The following is a 17,138-nucleotide window of genomic DNA, read 5'->3' as shown; positions in this document are numbered from 1 at the left end:
TCATAATTTGGATTAATTATATGTATGTAATGTATATGTTCCCTCATATTTTCTTTTGTTTGTAGCTGCACAGAATGGCATTTAGGTGTCTCTATATGTTTCTTAGCTCTACAACATTTACCACAAGTGAACACAAAAGTATCTGTGCATACTAAGGACGAGCTAAACTAACCTTGGCACACTGCTGTAGTACCCCTGAACATTGCATCAAAGGATTTACAAAAGAGTTGTTGCCTGTTATTGCTGCATGTCTGCTGAAATGGTAACCCTAACTCCATAACTTTATCGTAGAGGCCATGAGATCAGGTTGTCTGAACTGTTTTACACTGCGGATGTACTCTTTATGATACAAAAAAAAGAGTTCTGACCAGTGCTGCATTTCCAGATTGCACCCAGGGGAACAGGAGAGTAACAATGAAATTAAACCAGGGAAAAAAAGAGCAGGACAAATGTTAAATATGAGAACAATAGTTAACGCTTATTTACAGAAAACAAATAAAGAATACAAGCATGGTAGCTGGTAACTGGTAGCCAAACAACACCCAACACTAAGGCTGCCTGGCTGGCCCAGTGGTGCTATCTCCTCGGTTCTCCAGTCCTTTTCACCAGCCTGTCCCTGATGAACGGATGAAACTTGGGGTGCTCAACCACTTTTTGATCAGCATTAAAGGGAAGAGTGGAACATAGAGTGATGGAATGAAAAAACAAATGAACAATAGATAGAAAAGGCACACCCTACAACCTAATTATATGTACATTCTGGACAAACCAGTCTGAATACTTTGACAGACTCTCAAGCTACGCTAACAGGCTGTCCCAGTGGAAAGGAAAATTCTAAATAAGAGTATAATAAGTGTGAAATGATTACACAGGAGGCGATGTAACTTTAGCCAAAGCTATATTTTTTTGGTAGCATGGGTACAAGGCATACATACACTTGCGATAACATGCAAGATCTTGTAGTCTCTTATTAGACTTCACTGCAACTGTGTTACCGTGTAACACTTAGTAGTGCGCAGGCACATTACTCATGTTTATATGACATCTCCCCTTTTTTGTGTTATTGTCTCAGTAACATCAAAGACACTCTGCAACTGAAAATGGCTTTCTCGACAGCTCCTATCATAAATGTAAATGTGAATGTAAACTCAAAACGAGACAGTTCGGTAACACTTTACAATAAGGTACACAAAATTAGAGTAGTTACTGAGGAACTAATGAGTAGTTACTGAGGAATTAAGGTACACAAAATTAGAGTAGTTACTGAGGAACTAATGAGGAACGAATGAGGAACTAATGATGAACTATTAATTAGTTAATGGTCAGTTCTTCAGTAACTCATGATCAAATTTCAGAGGAGTAGTTACTGAGGAACTAATGAGGAACTAACTGTTAGTTAATAGTCAGTTCCTCATTAACTCATGATCAAATTTCATAGAGGAGTTAATCATGACTTAATGATTAGTGAACTAGTTACTTCATCAGTACAGAATCATTACTCAATAACCCGTCCATTAGTTAACCTTTTTATGTCCTAAAGTAAAGTGACACATAATGAGTAGTCTTTCATTACTTCATCATCATCTTTACAATTAGTTCATTAACAAAAAAAATCAGACAGCAGGATTCTTGAGAAGGGTTTTATTCATTATTTTAGTATGGTAAACATAAGAGTAGTACACTGAGTAAGAGGAGTATACTTTGGGTATAAGAAAAGTAAAATGTGAGTATAAGGTTAGTGTACTGTACATAGGAATTGTATAATTTAAGTATAAGAATAGTGAAAAGTGAAAAAATAAGAAAAGTGTAGTATAATGTAAGTATAGGTGCAATGTACTTTTAAGTATATGCAAAGTATAATTTGAGTTTATGAATAGTGCAATTCAAGTATAATGTAAGTGTAGGAGTAGTATACTGTAAGTATAGGCAAAGTATAATTTGAGTATGTATTAAGTATAAAAATAGTGCAATTCAAGTATAACAGTAGTATACCGTTAGTATTAGAATAGTATAATGTAAGTATTCGAATTGTGTACTTTAAGTATACACAAAGTATTATTTGAGTATTGAATACTGAGTACATATTTGAGTACATGTTAAGTATAATGGGGCGGCAGTAGCTCAGTCCACAGGGACTTGGGTTGGGAACCGGAGGGTCGCCCGCTCAAGTCCCCGTCCGGACCAAATATGGAGTGTGGACTGGTGGCTGGAGAGGTGCCAGATCACCTCCTGGGCACTGCTGAGGCGCCCTTGAGCAAGGGGAATTAATAATGTATAATTAAATAATGTATATAAAATTAAGAATTAAAAAACATAAGAATAGTGCATTTTAAGTATAGGAGTAGTGTACTTTAAGTATACACAAAGAATAATTTGAGTATATGAATGGTATACTTTAAGTATACGAATAGTACAGTTCAAGTACAACAGTAGTATACTATGAGTATGAGTAGTACACTACAAGTTCACTCATAGCATACTTTTAAATTTACTCAGCATTTACTTACATATATTTCAAGTATAGTCAGAGTTTACTTAAGTATACTTAAAAGTGGGCCAAATTAGGACACTTTTAGTATACAAGTATACTTAGTAAGTATACTAACAGTATACTTACTAGTACATGTGTAAATATACTACTAGTACATCGATATAAGTGCTACTTAAAGTATACTTGGGAAGTACACTTAAAGTTTACTTAAGTATACTTGAGAAAATGAACTTAAAGTATACTTATTTTTGGTATCACACTAGCCAAGTAGTATGCCACAAGACATGTGCTAGCCAGTGGGCTGTGTGACAGGGTGTTTGCAACAATGATGGTTTTTCCTGGAGTGTACTCTGCTACTGGGTTAAATCTTATGAGCCTCATGAGAAGATGCTGACATCACAGAGGTACATTGTCCAGGCTATGGCTGTTAATGAGGGGTACAAGCAGCTTGTGGTCAGTTACTAGCTTCAGCTGCTCCAGTCCAGTGAGATACCTGTCAAACTTCTTGCATGCCAACACACCTGCCAGAGCTTCCTATTCAATCTGGGCATAGCAGGTTTCTGCTTCTGTGAGGTGCCTGGAGCAATACACCACAGGTTTCCACTGCTCCCCGTGGAGCTGAAGTAGTACGCCCCCTAGTCCATAACTGCATGCATCAGCTGACACAGCAGTGGGCTTGTTGACATCGTAGTAGGCTAGTACAGGTGCGGTTGTCAACAGTTCCTTAATGCATTCAAAGGCTGTTTGCTCCAACCCCATGCATTTTTGGTTTTCAGGAGCTCATACAGTGGCTGCCTACTGCTGAGAGGTTGGGGATGTATCTTCCCAGATAATCCACCATCCCCAGTATACTCTTTAACTCCTGCACATCTGCTGGTGGTGACAGCTGCCAAATAGCCTCCACCTTGTCTGGGTCCGGTCATATCCCAGACCTGTCGATGAGGTGCCCAGGGAGCTGCAGCTGACCCTGCTTGATGGAACACTTTTCTCTGTTGAGCTCCAGACCAGCTGACTCAGTGCAGTGCATTACCTTCTCCAGGCAGCTGTCGTGCTCTGCCTCTGTGGCCCCATACACCTGGATGTCATCCATGAAGACCTCAACACCCTCCAGCCCAGGGGTGGGCAATTAATTTTTGAAAGGGGCCACATAAGAAAACTGAGTTGTGTTGGAGGGCCGAACCAACAATAACTTGAACTTAATTCTGCTCAGTATTAATTTTTCCCATTGTAAAAAGCATTAAATTATGTATTTTTGATTAGTTGCTACTGGTATTCAGAAGAATAAGGATATTCTGTAAATATTTATCTAAATATATGAAATTGTGGTGTAGGTCATATAGGAAAATACTCCTATAGAAGTAATAAACAGTAAAAACAATAATTGCATCAATGTTTCATTTTATTTTTAACATGTTAATCTTCCCAAATACTGAAAAGGTGTTTTACAGTATGTTAAAGATAAGCAACTGTCAACTTGATGCAAAAAGCAATAAATGCTTTTAATGTTTTACAGTTCATTTTACTTGTTCAGTGGGAAAAATCCAGCCTGCTTTGGGCTTGAGCAAGTGCACTGAAATCTGGCTGAATGTCTGAGGTGGATATGGGAAGGACAGCTGAGAGGTGGTCATCAGTGATAGAGGATCTGTATCTGGATTTGTTGAACTTCATCACTGAGAATGTCTGTTCACATACGTAGGTAGATCCAAAGAGGACTAGAATCTTCTGAGCATGCCTCCTCATGTGTGAAAAGTTCTCATCTTTGCGGGAAGAGTAGAAGTCAAGCAGTGAGACTGACAAGTGCTCTGCCAGAAGTGTGTCAGACTGCAGGTCAATCAGTTCCATCTGAACATCACTGGGTGCATTCTCCACACTGCAGGTGAAGGGAGAAGAAACCATGTGCATTTCACTCTCAACTGTTTAAAAGTCCTGAAATCACCTTGAAAACTCAACATGCAGTGCTTCTAACATGGATGAGTACTTGTCGAGGTGATCAGCTGATTCTGTGGCTTCCTTCAGTGTTGGCAAGTGGGTGAGAATGTTGTCCTTCATTTGGCTTGAGAGAAGCTGCAACTTCCTCATGAAAGCCTTTACTGCGCTGTACATTTCATGTACAAAAAGGCCTCTGCACTGCAGTTTGACATTTAGTTCATTCATTAGTGCCGTCACATCTACAGCAAAACCAAGGTCTGCAATCCAGTCTGCATCTGAAAGCTGTGGAATGTCATTTCCTTTCTTCACACAGAACTCATGAATCTCTTCTCTCAGGTCCCAGAAACTTCTCGGTACTTTTCCCAGGCTGAGCCACCTGACAGCTGTGTGGAAGCCTATGTCACAATGTTCAGTCTCACTTTCCTCCAAAAGTGAAACTAACTGTCTGTGATTCAATGCTCTTGCCCTGATGAAGTTAACTGTTTTAGTTACAACATCAACAACATGGTTCATTTTTAACACTGACTTACACAACACTTCCTGATGTATAATACAATGCAAAAATGTCAATTTCTGCTCAGGGTTCATTTCTGTCACTTTATCCTGCATTCTCTTCAAAAGTCCAACATTTTTCCCCGTCAGATTTGGACAACCATCCGTTGTCACACCTGCCAGCTTGTCCTATTTTAGTCCCAAACGTGCATTTACCTCTGTGAATAAATCGCTCCTGGTTGTTGTCCCTTTCATTGACTGCATGGCTGCCAGCTCCTCTGTGATTTTAAAGTCCGTAGATATTAGGGTGACCATATTTTGATTTCCAAAAAAGAGGACACTTGACCCGGCCACGAGATAGCCTACTTAAATAATACTCGCAGTTTACTCAAAGATGCCTTATTTAAAGTTTTTATATATGGATAGAAAATTCAGGTATATTACAAAATAATATCTCTCAGAGACAGAAATTTAGATAGGCTTCTCAGAGGTTACTCAATTTGCTTTTATTATGCCTAAAATAATCTTTTTGCAAGTTTCAATTGTACAAAAATAAATATAAATGTAAAATAAATGTAAAATCTCTGGAATGAAATAATGATAGAAATAATGTCTCTTCTGTATTAGAAAAATCAACTTGTAAAATAATAGCTATCTTTTCAAATCTTACTGGACAAATAAATAAATAAATAATATGAAATTATGTTCTAAATAATACCTCTTCTGTATTAGAAAATCCAACTTTGAGCTCCCCGGCACCTTTATTAGACACAGAATCATATGTGCCAGCTTTGCACACGGTGCACTCAGCCTCCCATATATCCAGACCGGGTCGGGACGGTAAGTTGGTAAATTTTTTCTGCAGTTCATCTATGAAGCTGCACTTGCACTTCGGCATCTTGGAAGCTAGAATAATGCTGCGCCGCGGGTGTCTGCTGCTTCCTCGTTGTGAGTGTTGGAGATCCGCCGATAAGGCAGCCTCTTGGGGATTACGCGCGCGCACACACACCCACACACACACACACACACACACAAGGAAAACTGGACATTATCATCGATTTATAAACACCCCCCGGACGCCCGGACGCCCGGACGCCCCGGACGGGACGTGAGAAGTGGACATGTCTGGGCAAAAGAGGACGTTTGGTCAGCCTAGTAGATATTCCACGTATGAAAATGAGTAGCTGGGCAGTGTCACATACATCGCAGCTCTCATCCAAAGCCAGGGAAAAATAGTCGAAGCTGACCGCTCTCTTCTTCAGCTGAAGTTCTAGATTCCCCGCGATGTCCTCAACCCTCCTCGTTACAGTCCGTCATGAGAGGGGGGCACGTTCTCAAAAGCTCCCTTTTTCTCCGGGCATATTAGGGCAGCAGAGTCCAACAAACACTCCTTAATAAACTCCCCATCAGAAAACAGTTTACTTTTTCTAGCGATTTTGTGAGATATGACATAGGCCTAACTTGTCTTGGCAGCTGCATCTCTGGATGTCCTTGTTGGTTTTGCAGCTTAGCTAGCAAAGCATCCGACTCAGTTGCGCGCTCTTGATCAGACAAGTTCTTGTATTTCTCCTCGTGTTTGGTCACGTAGTGGCGATTCAAATTGTAATCCTTGAACACGGCGACCTGTACACCACAAACTAAGCACACGGCTTTACCTTTGACTTCTGTAAATAAATATTTAGCAGTCCATGTCTTGTTGAAAACGTGGCATTCTGTATCGATTTTTCTCTTTTTGCTGTGGGCTGACATGTTGAGGGCTAGCTTAGCATCACATGTAGCTGTTAGCCTACACATGTGCGTCACTACGTAAATAAAAAAAACGTTACGTTACGTAAAATGTTACTTATTTCGTGTCGGGCAAACATGTTACAAAAGTAATGCATTACAGTAATATGTTTCATTTTAGCAGTAACGACATAATATAACGCGTAACTGATGGGATTTCGTGTAATATTATTACATTAACCAGGTCATGTAACGTGCACCTGAAATAAGCTGTTTATTGTATTCATTTTTCATTCATCCACACTGATTAACACCGCTCCATTTCTGCCAGTGCACCAACAGAAACAATATCCCTCGAAGGTTGTTGTGTGTTGTCATGTCATTATACTCTACAAGAGAGGTGCCGCCGGTGATAGGCACATCTGGGTCAGGCCATAGCCTGCTGGTAAAGGGTAAATGGACTTACACTTGTATGGCACCATTCTAGTCTTCCAACTACTCAAAGTGCGTTTTACATTACGAGTAACATTCACCCATTCACACAGACGTTCACACAGTGTTGGCCAAGGCTACTGTACAGGGTTCCACCTGCTACTCAGCTTCAGCGCGCTCACACGCCGATTTTTATTTATACAACCTTCTTTTTCTTTTTCAAGGGAGACCTGGCCAAGACAGCAGCGATACAGTCACATAGTTAGAGTTGACAATAATTAGAAAAACATTTACAAACACAGAACAAACATTCATACAATCAGATAAAACATTTACAGACTGATAGCCTAGACTCCAAGGATTTCATTCTCTCTTTAAAATCAGTCAAAGGAATCAGTGTGTGTAAATGTAGTTCAGACTGATGCTTGTTCCAAACATCAGGAACTGAAAACCTATAAGACTTCTTTCCTAATTCAGTCCTTATCTTTGGAACAACCAGTTTCAAAATGTCCATTGAGCGGAGATTGTGACTTCCTTGTTTCCAGCTTAATAGTGAACTTAAATAAGAAGGAAGTCTGCCCAAATTTTTGGGGGGCACTTTGCCTTATAATTGATTGGACAGCTAAGCATGAAAGGGGGGGAGAGAGAGGGGGAATGACATGCAGCAAGCCGAAGGCGAGGACCCTATTGTTTTTGCTCCGTTTATTCTTTATTAGGGACCGAGCCTAGAGGCAGAGGACTGCTCACAGAGCAGTCCTCGCCGAAGTCGAGGACCCTCTTGTTTTTGCTGCGTGCGTTTATTAGGGACCAAGCCCAAAAGCAGTGGACTACTCACAGACCAGTCCTCGCCAAAGGCGAGGACCCCCCCTATACTTTTTGCTGCGTTTATTCTCACAGACCAGTCCTCGCTGAAGGTGTGTTTATTATTATTATAAGGTGTGTTTATTATTATTTCTTTCTTTCTTTCTTTCTTTCTTTCTTTCTTTTTCTTTTTTCCGCCGCCTCTTTGAGCTGGAATTTGACCCCCTAAACATGCTCAAAAACTCACCAAAATTGGCACGCACATCAGAACCGGTGAAAAATTTTAGAAAATCATGACATTAACCCCTAAAGTGCCAAAATGGGCTCTCTAGCGCCACCTAGGCACACAAAAATGGCCACCATGGCCTGTAGGAACGTCGTAGAAACATGAAACCAAAAGTGGCGTGTTCGTCTCATGAAGACCTAAAAATCACTCGCTGACACCCGTGACCTAAATCCAACAGGAAGTGAGGTATTTGCGCTTTCAAAGTAAGATTTTGCCTTAAAACTGCCTTTCCTAAAAAATCTTCTTCTCATACACCGCTTATCCAATCGGCTTCAAACTTGCACACATGACAGATCAACTCGTTCTAATCAAATCTTATTCGTAACTTTTTCATTACTCGCTTAGTTTGGATTTTATGGCCTCCATAAGGTGAGATTTCAGAAAAACGTCCTGACGATCTTCGAAAGCTGTCCCATAGGAAATGAATGGCAGCAGGGGGGAGAAAGACACCAGTCTTAGGGCTTTTTCTAGCATTTACAGCATCTCCATACTTTGTGCTACAGACTCCATTCCAACTCTCAAATGTTGCCACAGGTCTCATCTATTACCATTTTTCATCTGTGCCTCTCAAAGTACCATGAGTAAAAGTGGAGAAATTGTCAGTTTATAATGGGTGTGTATTGCACGGAATGCTGCGCGCTAGAGTGGAGAGAGCTCTAAAAATCGTCTAAAACTTTTGTCTTTAACTCGCTGCCATGGCCACAATTTTCACTGTACAGACACAATTTATACCACAAAACGTAGGAAAATTTGTCCTGGTCACAGATATGTTGACATGGAATCTCTCACATGTACACATTTTTGCTGAGTGGCTCCAAAGCGAAGGGAGCGCCGACTCAGAGGAGAAATTTCTGGAAACAGCTTAGGTGCAACACATTTTAAACTTGTTCCTCTGACCACATTTTTGACTCGAGAAATATAAAACACAACACGAGCGTTCACGAGAAGTGGCTGGCTCTCACCATCACTTTATTTTCTTGATTGGACCAACGGTTTGGGAATGGGAAGAACTTCTTCGAGGAGTTAAATCTCCACTAAAACAGGTCTCTCTCTGTGTTCTGTCTCTCTCTGCTCTTCTGCCAAGTGCACCTACTTCATCACCATGGCAACCGCTGTCACACACAAACTCACAGAAACATGATGTGTGTGTGTGTCTAAATCTTACATGCAGACATGACAGGGGCACAATCTCCATTTTAACCCTTTAGGTGCCAGAGTTATTTGAGGAAAATATTCCATTTTCATTTCAACATTTCAAAAGACTGTGGCTTGAAAGTGGCGAGAGATAAAGGCATACTGTAAATGAGAAAACTATTCATCATAACCCAGACTTTGTCATGGGAGTAAATTAACTTATCTAATTTGCATATTGTGACATCACTAGGCGGCAGCCATATTGGATTTCATACATCTCAGTAAAACAACATTTTGAACATATTTACACAGTAAATTTATTTTGTTTTGTGTTGTTTTTGTTGTCTGTTCCTCAAAATAAAGGACGAGGAATCTGATGGGAATAAATTCACTCATCTAATTTGCATATCGTGACATCATTTATCCATACCTACAGCTACAGAAAGCATTCAAACATCAAAACGTTCAGCTCTGTAAGGATTTTCTGATGTTTGTGGCAACATGTTTGATATTTCTAAATAATTCACAGTGACGACATAAGCTGGGGGCCGAAACGGGCACGAGTGCGAGGTCCCGCCAAACGCTGCTTGCAGCTTTAATTTTGTTTTAGTGTTGTTCTCAATGTTGTTTTGTTTTGGGTATTGAATATTTCATGATTTAGTTAATGGTTTATTATTTAATAAATACATTATTTACATTTGTTGGAATGAGGAACTATATACATAAGCTGATTTGTAGTGTTTGTTTACATTGGGCAGAGTGATATGTGTCAATGAATAGTCAGTTGTCCTACTTTTCTAAACGGACATTAAAGTATTCACATGTTTTCCTCCGGTGAAGTTGTCCCTGTGCTGTTATTACCCACATTACCCTATATACAGTAGGCTATTATACAGTTAATGCTAACTCAATACCAGCATTACACTATATATGGAACCTGCGACACATTCCCTCTCCACATTTATTATTTATTTGTAACCAACAACAACAACAAAGGAAACAGTGCTACACTGTGCACACTTTAGTGGTCTATAAAATAAATAACCATTGAAAATTAACAAACCCTTGCACAACATTGAATAACGCTGTTCACTGAATAAATAAAATATTAAACAGTCTACACTCCAAACTACAAAGGCCTGTGTTGAGTTACAACAATCAGGCAAAGTGCATTTTCCTCTCCTCTCCTCTCCTCTCCTCTCCTCTCCTCTCCTGGCTTCCTTTTCCACTCCTTTCCATTGCTGTCCCCTTCTCAATTTGTTCCCCTCCTCTCCTCATTCTCTTCTCCTTCTTTTTTTTTAGTCACACACTAATTGTTAAAATAATCTTCTAAATAAAATGCTAATGTTCTTAGAATCCCATGGAACAGACCTGTGCAGCTCCTGCTCTTCATGTACCACAGATCCACACTGCATGTCATTTTTGTTTCATTATCAGCAAGCACATGCACAGATTGACCCCAGGTGGTGCCCAAGCACCTGCCCTTTCTGTCTATAAGTACCCTTTATGCAAGACATTTTTTCTTTTTCTTTTATCAGTTCTATATTTTTAAAATTTAGAATTTGGCCCATGGCATCAATTCTCAATTAAAAGTGTCTTGTGTACCCAATTACTGCTTTTCCTTCCATGATGGTTCATCCTCTTCTCCATTCTCAGGTTTCTGCTGCCTGAGGTATTCACTTAGCAGCTCATCTTTGGGGGCCATCTTTCTAATGTATTCCTGGATTTTGGTTGCCAACTTGATGTCATCCATGTAGAGGAGGTGACTGATGGTTGCTCCACTTCGGAACTGGTATTCATAGCCACTCTTTGTGATGAGTTGACTAAGGGAGTTTGGGCCTATGCAGAACAGCTCATCACCTTGGTATATGCCGTACTTGATGGTAACTTGTGCCGCTGGCTTTGAGTTGGCCCCCAGAGTCGTTTTCCCAGCCCCATTGAGTTCTTGATGAAGCCTCTTAGTGTCCTGTTGATTTTGTACATTTCCAAGCAGGAGATCAGGTGTTGCTGTCCAGCTCTTCATGCCCGATACTCTTTTTTGGATGTCTGGCATTGTGATGGTAACTGGCTCTTGTTCTGGGAGATTGCTGTGGTCTGCTCTAAGATCCACTAGCCACTTAGCATTGGTCTTATGTGATGCCTTTTTCTCCCATATGCTCTGCCAGTATTGTTCAATTTCAGCCTTGGGTGGATTTCTTCTCATGTTGTTAGTTTGCAACTGAGAGTACACTATGGATGGTTCGGTGGAGAACATCCTGTTTCTTCTCCTGGCTTCTTCTTCTCTTGTGTATCTCTTTAAGGGTGGGTAGCCAGAGCTGTGAGCCTTTGCTTGACAGTCCCCAGTGCCTCAGATATAGACAGTTTGTGGTGTTTGTTGTGTGCTGTGTTGTATATATATTTATTTATATAAATGTCCTTGATTATGGAGGATGATGGAGGAATTCCGGAATAGCTGTCCCTCAGTGCACAACTTATCCACAACCTGGCCAGCCTGTCCACCCTTCTGGCTGCACTGTGTGAGGATACAATACAGTACTTTCAATCACTCATTAATTTCTTCAGGAAATTGATCATTAATTCCAAATGCTGTCCCTTTCAGCTCCTATCCCTTCCTCTTGACGCAGTCCTTCTGCTGGAAATGTTCAAACTTTGCGATGATGGGATGGATTCGGGTTCTAACGCAGGCTCCAAGTTGGTGGTTTCTGTTGCAAGTTTCATAGTGGAGTGCGCAAAGTTTTTGAAAAGTTTTTCATGGTTGTCTGTTGTGGGTTTGGTGATGCCAGAAAAGATCAGATTATCTCACATGCTTCACTTTTGAATGTCAAGAACAGCTTCTTTCAGTATTTTCATTTCTTTTTGAATTGTGTCCATCTGAGAAGTGAGCAGTTCAACTGAGCTGTGGAGTTCTGTGTCATTTCTCTGGAGATCATCTATTTGATGGTGAGTAAATTCGAGACTCAATTTCAGGTCTTTGATCTCTGCATGAAGCGTGCTCAGAACATTGAGTTTTTTGTTGATGGATTCGAGAACACCGACCTGTATATTGGTGGTGTGTAGGTTGTCTGTGTCGGTAGATGAATCTTGTTCTTTCCTTTTGGTCGTGTTGGGAGTCAGGTGGTCCGGGTTGTTGATTTCTTCCTCCACTGCACACTGGTAGAAGTAGTGATCGATTAATCCTTTTAAGTCCTTCATACTTAATGATGTACAGAATTGTCTTGTGTTGGCTGGTATGAAAGCAGGAGAAATGTTAAATTTGATCTAGCACCAGGGTGCTACCATGTTGAATCACAATCTTCCCACCATAGTCTTGCGATCTTAGCACATTTCAGCCTCTCATAGAAGGGTAAGATGCTGTCTGATGTTCGGAAAAACACTGGGTTGTAGCTTACTGACCCCTTTAGACCACCCTTCACTGAGCCAGAACCCTGACCAACTAATAAGAGTCACTTGAGCAAGAAGGACAAGAACCTTCCAAACATTGTAGTTCTCTCTCTGTCACAGTGTCAATCTTCCAGACAGATGTCGTTTCAAATTACTTTAACTTTCTGGCAGTTACAAAGGCAAACTTGATTTGTCAGCAGCAAAAGCAAAAAAATTAAAAGTCAGACACCCTGTTTATAGAAAGCCTAAATTCTGATTTGACGCCACTGTCCAACTCTGCAAGTACACTTGGATTCATTCGTCAGTAATATTTTGTCAGTAAAACCCCTATTGCAAAATACTATTTTAGGACACCAGGTCATTAGAACAAGAACCCCAGTTCTTTTAAGTTGCACATCCACAATGGTTGACAGCCCGCTTACAAACAGCACAACAATGAAACTGTTCCCTCCATTCATGAACTGGTAAAGTAATAAGTGGACATAGCACTAGAACAGTATTCAGGCTACACAAGACTGCTTAACTTCTATCAATGCACAGACATTAATATAATGTTATTCAATGAGTTTAGTGTTGCATTGTCTTTGTAGTAAGGATATTGGGTGGTTGGCATTGTCAAAGCAAAGTTGATGTTAGTTAGCTGATGCTTCACACAATTTTTTTATACCACTTAACATCCTTTACTAACTCTGCAACTTTATACAGCATAGATTACATACACATATATTCTAATTTGGCTTTTGACAAAACAACACTCAGAGAGGAAACTGAAAGTTTCCATTTCAAAAGTTCCTCTTGTTTTTCCAAGCAAACCACATGTGGTCAGAAGATCTCTCTCAGTGGCCATCTCTGATTTTGCCATCTTCTTTGTAGTTATTTCTTGTAGCAATATTAATGGGTATGTTAGAATTTAGATTTTTCAAGGGTCTTTCCCAGGGAGGCTGTCGTTTTCAGCTCCAGTGGTGTTGGCCACTTCACGGCTTTCCAAAGAGGTTACCCTCTTAAAAGCACTGATGGCCAAGCAGATGAAGGCAGAACGCTTAGCTGGCCTCAGGTATCCACCACAGTGCGGAGGTAAATGTCCTTAAGGCAAACCAAACCACCCAGTAGTTGTTAGGACATTTCACTTACTACCATAAATTTTGCGAGAGGAGAAGTCAGGACATCACCGAAGTCATCGTCAGAGAATGAGTGTGAAATTGTGTGCCAGTCCATCTAATATAGGTTGAGTTATTTCACTGGATACATAAAACCTTTGTCCCACAGTAGCACTACAGAAAAGATGGGATCACTTAAGTCATGAGACTTCGTCATCTGGGAGCCATATCATGTTTCATGACAATTCATAAAATATTTGTTGAGACATTTCAGTCTGTACCAAAGTGGTGGACTCACACTGCTTGTGTCGCTAAAAAAATAAAGAGAATTATGTGAAGTGTCATGGGAACTAAAAATCAGTGTTTGTCTAGGTTTGCCGAGAGTAAGTAATGCAATACTTATAAAACAATATTTGTCTAAGGCTCTTAATTTTCTGGCTTGCAAGCAAGAGCCATCATCAGCACACAGGTATGACTGACGAGGGGCAGTCCCTCCTCAGCTTTTCTTCTCTTGAGGATACATTTTACACCTTTTGACATGGTACTTGTGGTTGCCAGCAGGTATATGTATTTTTCTGTCTCTGCTCTTAGTAACAATAGCGGTAATATTCTTTAGCATCAAAGGTGTTGTTACCCTGTTGTTGTTTTTTGTTTAAGTTTTGATCCAGTGCCAGAGGAAGTGGTCGTAGTGCTGCAGCCATAGCTGAAGACTATCATGAAGGTTAGAGCTTGTACAAGAAGGGAGTTTACTGTCATCTTCCTCTTTCTGGCTGTGGCTGCCTTAATCTTTGGGCTACGTAACATGGAGGTCCTGGAGGTGAGAACCCTCAAAGACTGGACCCTATTTGAAATGTTTAACTTTACACAGTTTTCAGCATATTGTTTTCAAATGTGTGTTCCAGTGTCTATTTCTTTTTGCTTTTTTAGTTAATGTGCTTTAAGTGCATTTGTTTGATGCAACTTTGTCACCATCTCTCTCTTGACCCCCCAGCAGTTTCAGCATAAAGTGAACTCCACTATCATCATCCCGAAAGTTTCCGCTGACCCAGACATGAACAACGGCTTCTGCACCTTCCAGCCACTCTCCCCTGAGGACGCTCTGGAGGAACGCCTCCTACTAGACTCCATTGCTTGGCCTGAAACTCCACTTTTGCCAGGTCCTTTCTCCCTGGAGAATACCAGTGATCCAGCTCACAGCACCTTCACCATTCTCCCAAGGAGGGGAGGAGGACAGTGGCATGTAGGGGATCAGCTGGAGGTCATGATAACAATGTCTGACTTCCATGGTCATCTCAAGAAGTCTGGGGGGGACTTCTTACTCGCCCGACTCCACAACATGAAGCTTGTTGCAGGTGTAGCTGGGCAAGTGGTGGATCATCTCAATGGGAGCTACTCTGCTGTGTTCTCTTTACCCTGGGAAGGAGACGCGCAGGTTAAGGTGATGCTAAAGCCTGTCATGTTAAATGTGGTTGTATTGATGGTGTTTTATGTTTTATGTTTTATGCAACGCCAATCAGTTATTGGTGAGATATTTCATGTACACAAGTCAAACTTGTGCTGCGTCATTCACCGGGTTTCAAACGCAATATCCTCCCACGTTCGTTGCTTCATATTTGTTGTATTTTTGGATCAAATTTACTCGTCAATATGTTTTTTGTTTTATTGAATTTCTCTCTAAGTATGTTTTTTTCTTCCTCTAACCAATCTGGTTTTTGTGTCTTCTGATGGACTGAGAGTCTCATCCTACTCTCTAATGTGCTATGTGTGAGCTCAGTCCTGCGTGTTCTTTAATGAAGCAATAGGAGAAGATATTCGGTCTCAGTTAATGTAGTTTATTAAGCAGTAAAGGAATAAAATTACAGAGCTCTGGGTCTCAACTTCACGTCCCTGACGAACAACAAAGGTGTGTCAGTTCACGAAGTCTGACCTCCTGTCCTTCCCCTGACCCAGTATATTTGAGCGTAACAGAGTGTCATTGTGCACGCAAGGCGTTGTCCTCTTCTCATTGGCAGTTCCACTTCCTCCTTCACCACACCACGCCCCTGCCTCCTGTTAATCTGACTCCTTCCCGCTGGCGGTGGGGGCGTGGTTCCTGTTTTGAAAGACAAGAGAACAACACAACTCCCTACACGTGCTGTACCTTACTATCTGTATATCACTTTCTATTCTTTTTACCGTATATGAAACTAATTATCTAAGCATTGCGGTATGTGCTCCTCAGACTTCATGTCTCTTCCTCTCCTGTACTTCTCCACTTCTGCAAAGCAAACACATTCAGATCAGCTGAAATCATCTCAGTATTCTCATTGTTCACACATCTAAAACTTATATAGTGAAACACAATTTATAGTAAAACACATAACATCATTCTATTCCCAACACTTCTTATCCTCTGCAATTTTTTTTTTACTATCAGGCCAACTTTGTAAGAGGATACTTAGGCGTGACAACAGGTAGCCTCGGCCACTACAAGCACATGTTCAAGCAAAAAAAAGGCCTCCGTGGAAACAGTATAATTTTACTGCTGTAAAAACTCTTTCAGTACAGTGAATATCTTAATGCCTTTCCTTGACAAAGGAAACCTTTTAAGACATTCTGTGCAACACCCTTAAGTAATTTTCTCAGCTAAGGAAAAACTAAACCTTAAGTGTCTGCTAACCACCTTATCTAGCCACCTTATCTAACTGTTTAGTCCCTCCCACTTAGGAAAACATGCAAGGAGTTAGGAGTTAGGAGTGAGGAGCGAGGATTGCTGATTAAGACACATCACCAACAGTCCGCTGAACACCGCAACAGGTTGTGAATGAAATAAACTTAATTACAACATGACAGTCTTGCAGGAAATATCATTAACGTTACTCTTTGTAGTCATGTAGGCATGTGAATTACAGCGTTTCATTGCAAAGAATGCATGTAACGGGTACACTTACGCTGTTTCTCTGCCATCTTGTTCAAATGAGCCATATGTAGAGGGCGGGTATTTATACGTCAGAGCCTCAAGCTGAAAAAGACTTCCTGTTAGGAACCTCTCATGTTACCTTACTCATCGCACCTAACAGAGCCCTCCTAACTCCTAACGCTAACTCCTTACTGGCAGGAATAAGAGACATGAGACGGCCTTAAAGATGGCTGACCAAACGTCCTCTTTTGCCCCGACATGTCCACTTTTCACGTCCCGTCCGGGGCGTCCGGGGGGATTTTATAAACTGATGATAATGTCCGGTTTTCCGTGTGTTTGTGTGTGCGTGTGTTAGAGTGCGGCACGGGCAGCATATTTCTGTCCGAACCCGAACCAAGCCCGACATTATTTAATGACCAAAGCACTGAGTTTGTGTCACACAGTTGTTATGGTTACAGGCTATTTAACAGT

The 17,138-nt window shown here is 40.8% G+C and overlaps 2 protein-coding genes across 3 annotated transcripts in view; one reads left to right on the top strand and one right to left on the bottom strand.

The window, feature by feature from the left end:
• LOC117249638 (NXPE family member 3-like) overlaps positions 1-17,138 on the top strand; it is a 41,058-nt gene that overhangs the window by 2,378 nt on the left and 21,542 nt on the right. Inside the window, exons 2-3 of one of the 2 annotated variants that reach the window (XM_078165326.1) lie at positions 14,437-14,585; positions 14,763-15,206. In XM_078165326.1, the coding sequence (XP_078021452.1) occupies positions 14,484-14,585; positions 14,763-15,206 (546 nt within the window). In that variant the 5' untranslated portion in view covers positions 14,437-14,483. Of the gene's footprint in view, positions 1-14,436; positions 14,586-14,759; positions 15,207-17,138 lie in introns of both variants that reach the window. The other variant, XM_078165325.1, reaches the window with a different exon arrangement.
• Positions 4,359-5,810, bottom strand: LOC144461823 (general transcription factor II-I repeat domain-containing protein 2A-like). Its single transcript, XM_078165498.1, has 2 exons — positions 5,631-5,810; positions 4,359-5,101 (listed from the first exon to the last, which is right to left on the bottom strand). The coding sequence occupies exons 1-2, from the start codon at positions 5,808-5,810 to the stop codon at positions 4,424-4,426; spliced, it is 858 nt and encodes a 285-aa protein (XP_078021624.1). The 3' UTR covers positions 4,359-4,423.

This window comes from Epinephelus lanceolatus, chromosome 23 (genome assembly GCF_041903045.1).
Source record: "Epinephelus lanceolatus isolate andai-2023 chromosome 23, ASM4190304v1, whole genome shotgun sequence".
NCBI classification, from domain to species: domain Eukaryota; kingdom Metazoa; phylum Chordata; class Actinopteri; order Perciformes; family Serranidae; genus Epinephelus; species Epinephelus lanceolatus.
The sequence above is the reverse complement of the archived record's forward strand: the minus strand, read 5'-3'. Positions and strand labels throughout refer to the sequence as shown.

Coding starts and splice junctions, on each gene's coding strand:
- LOC144461823 (XM_078165498.1), bottom strand. CDS start 5,810: ATGCCGAAGTGCAAGTGCAGCTTCATAGATGAACTGCAGAAAAAATTT. Junction 5,102..5,630: donor GATTTTCTAATACAGAAGAG/GTATTATTTAGA, acceptor GGACTAAAATAG/GACAAGCTGGCAGGTGTGAC.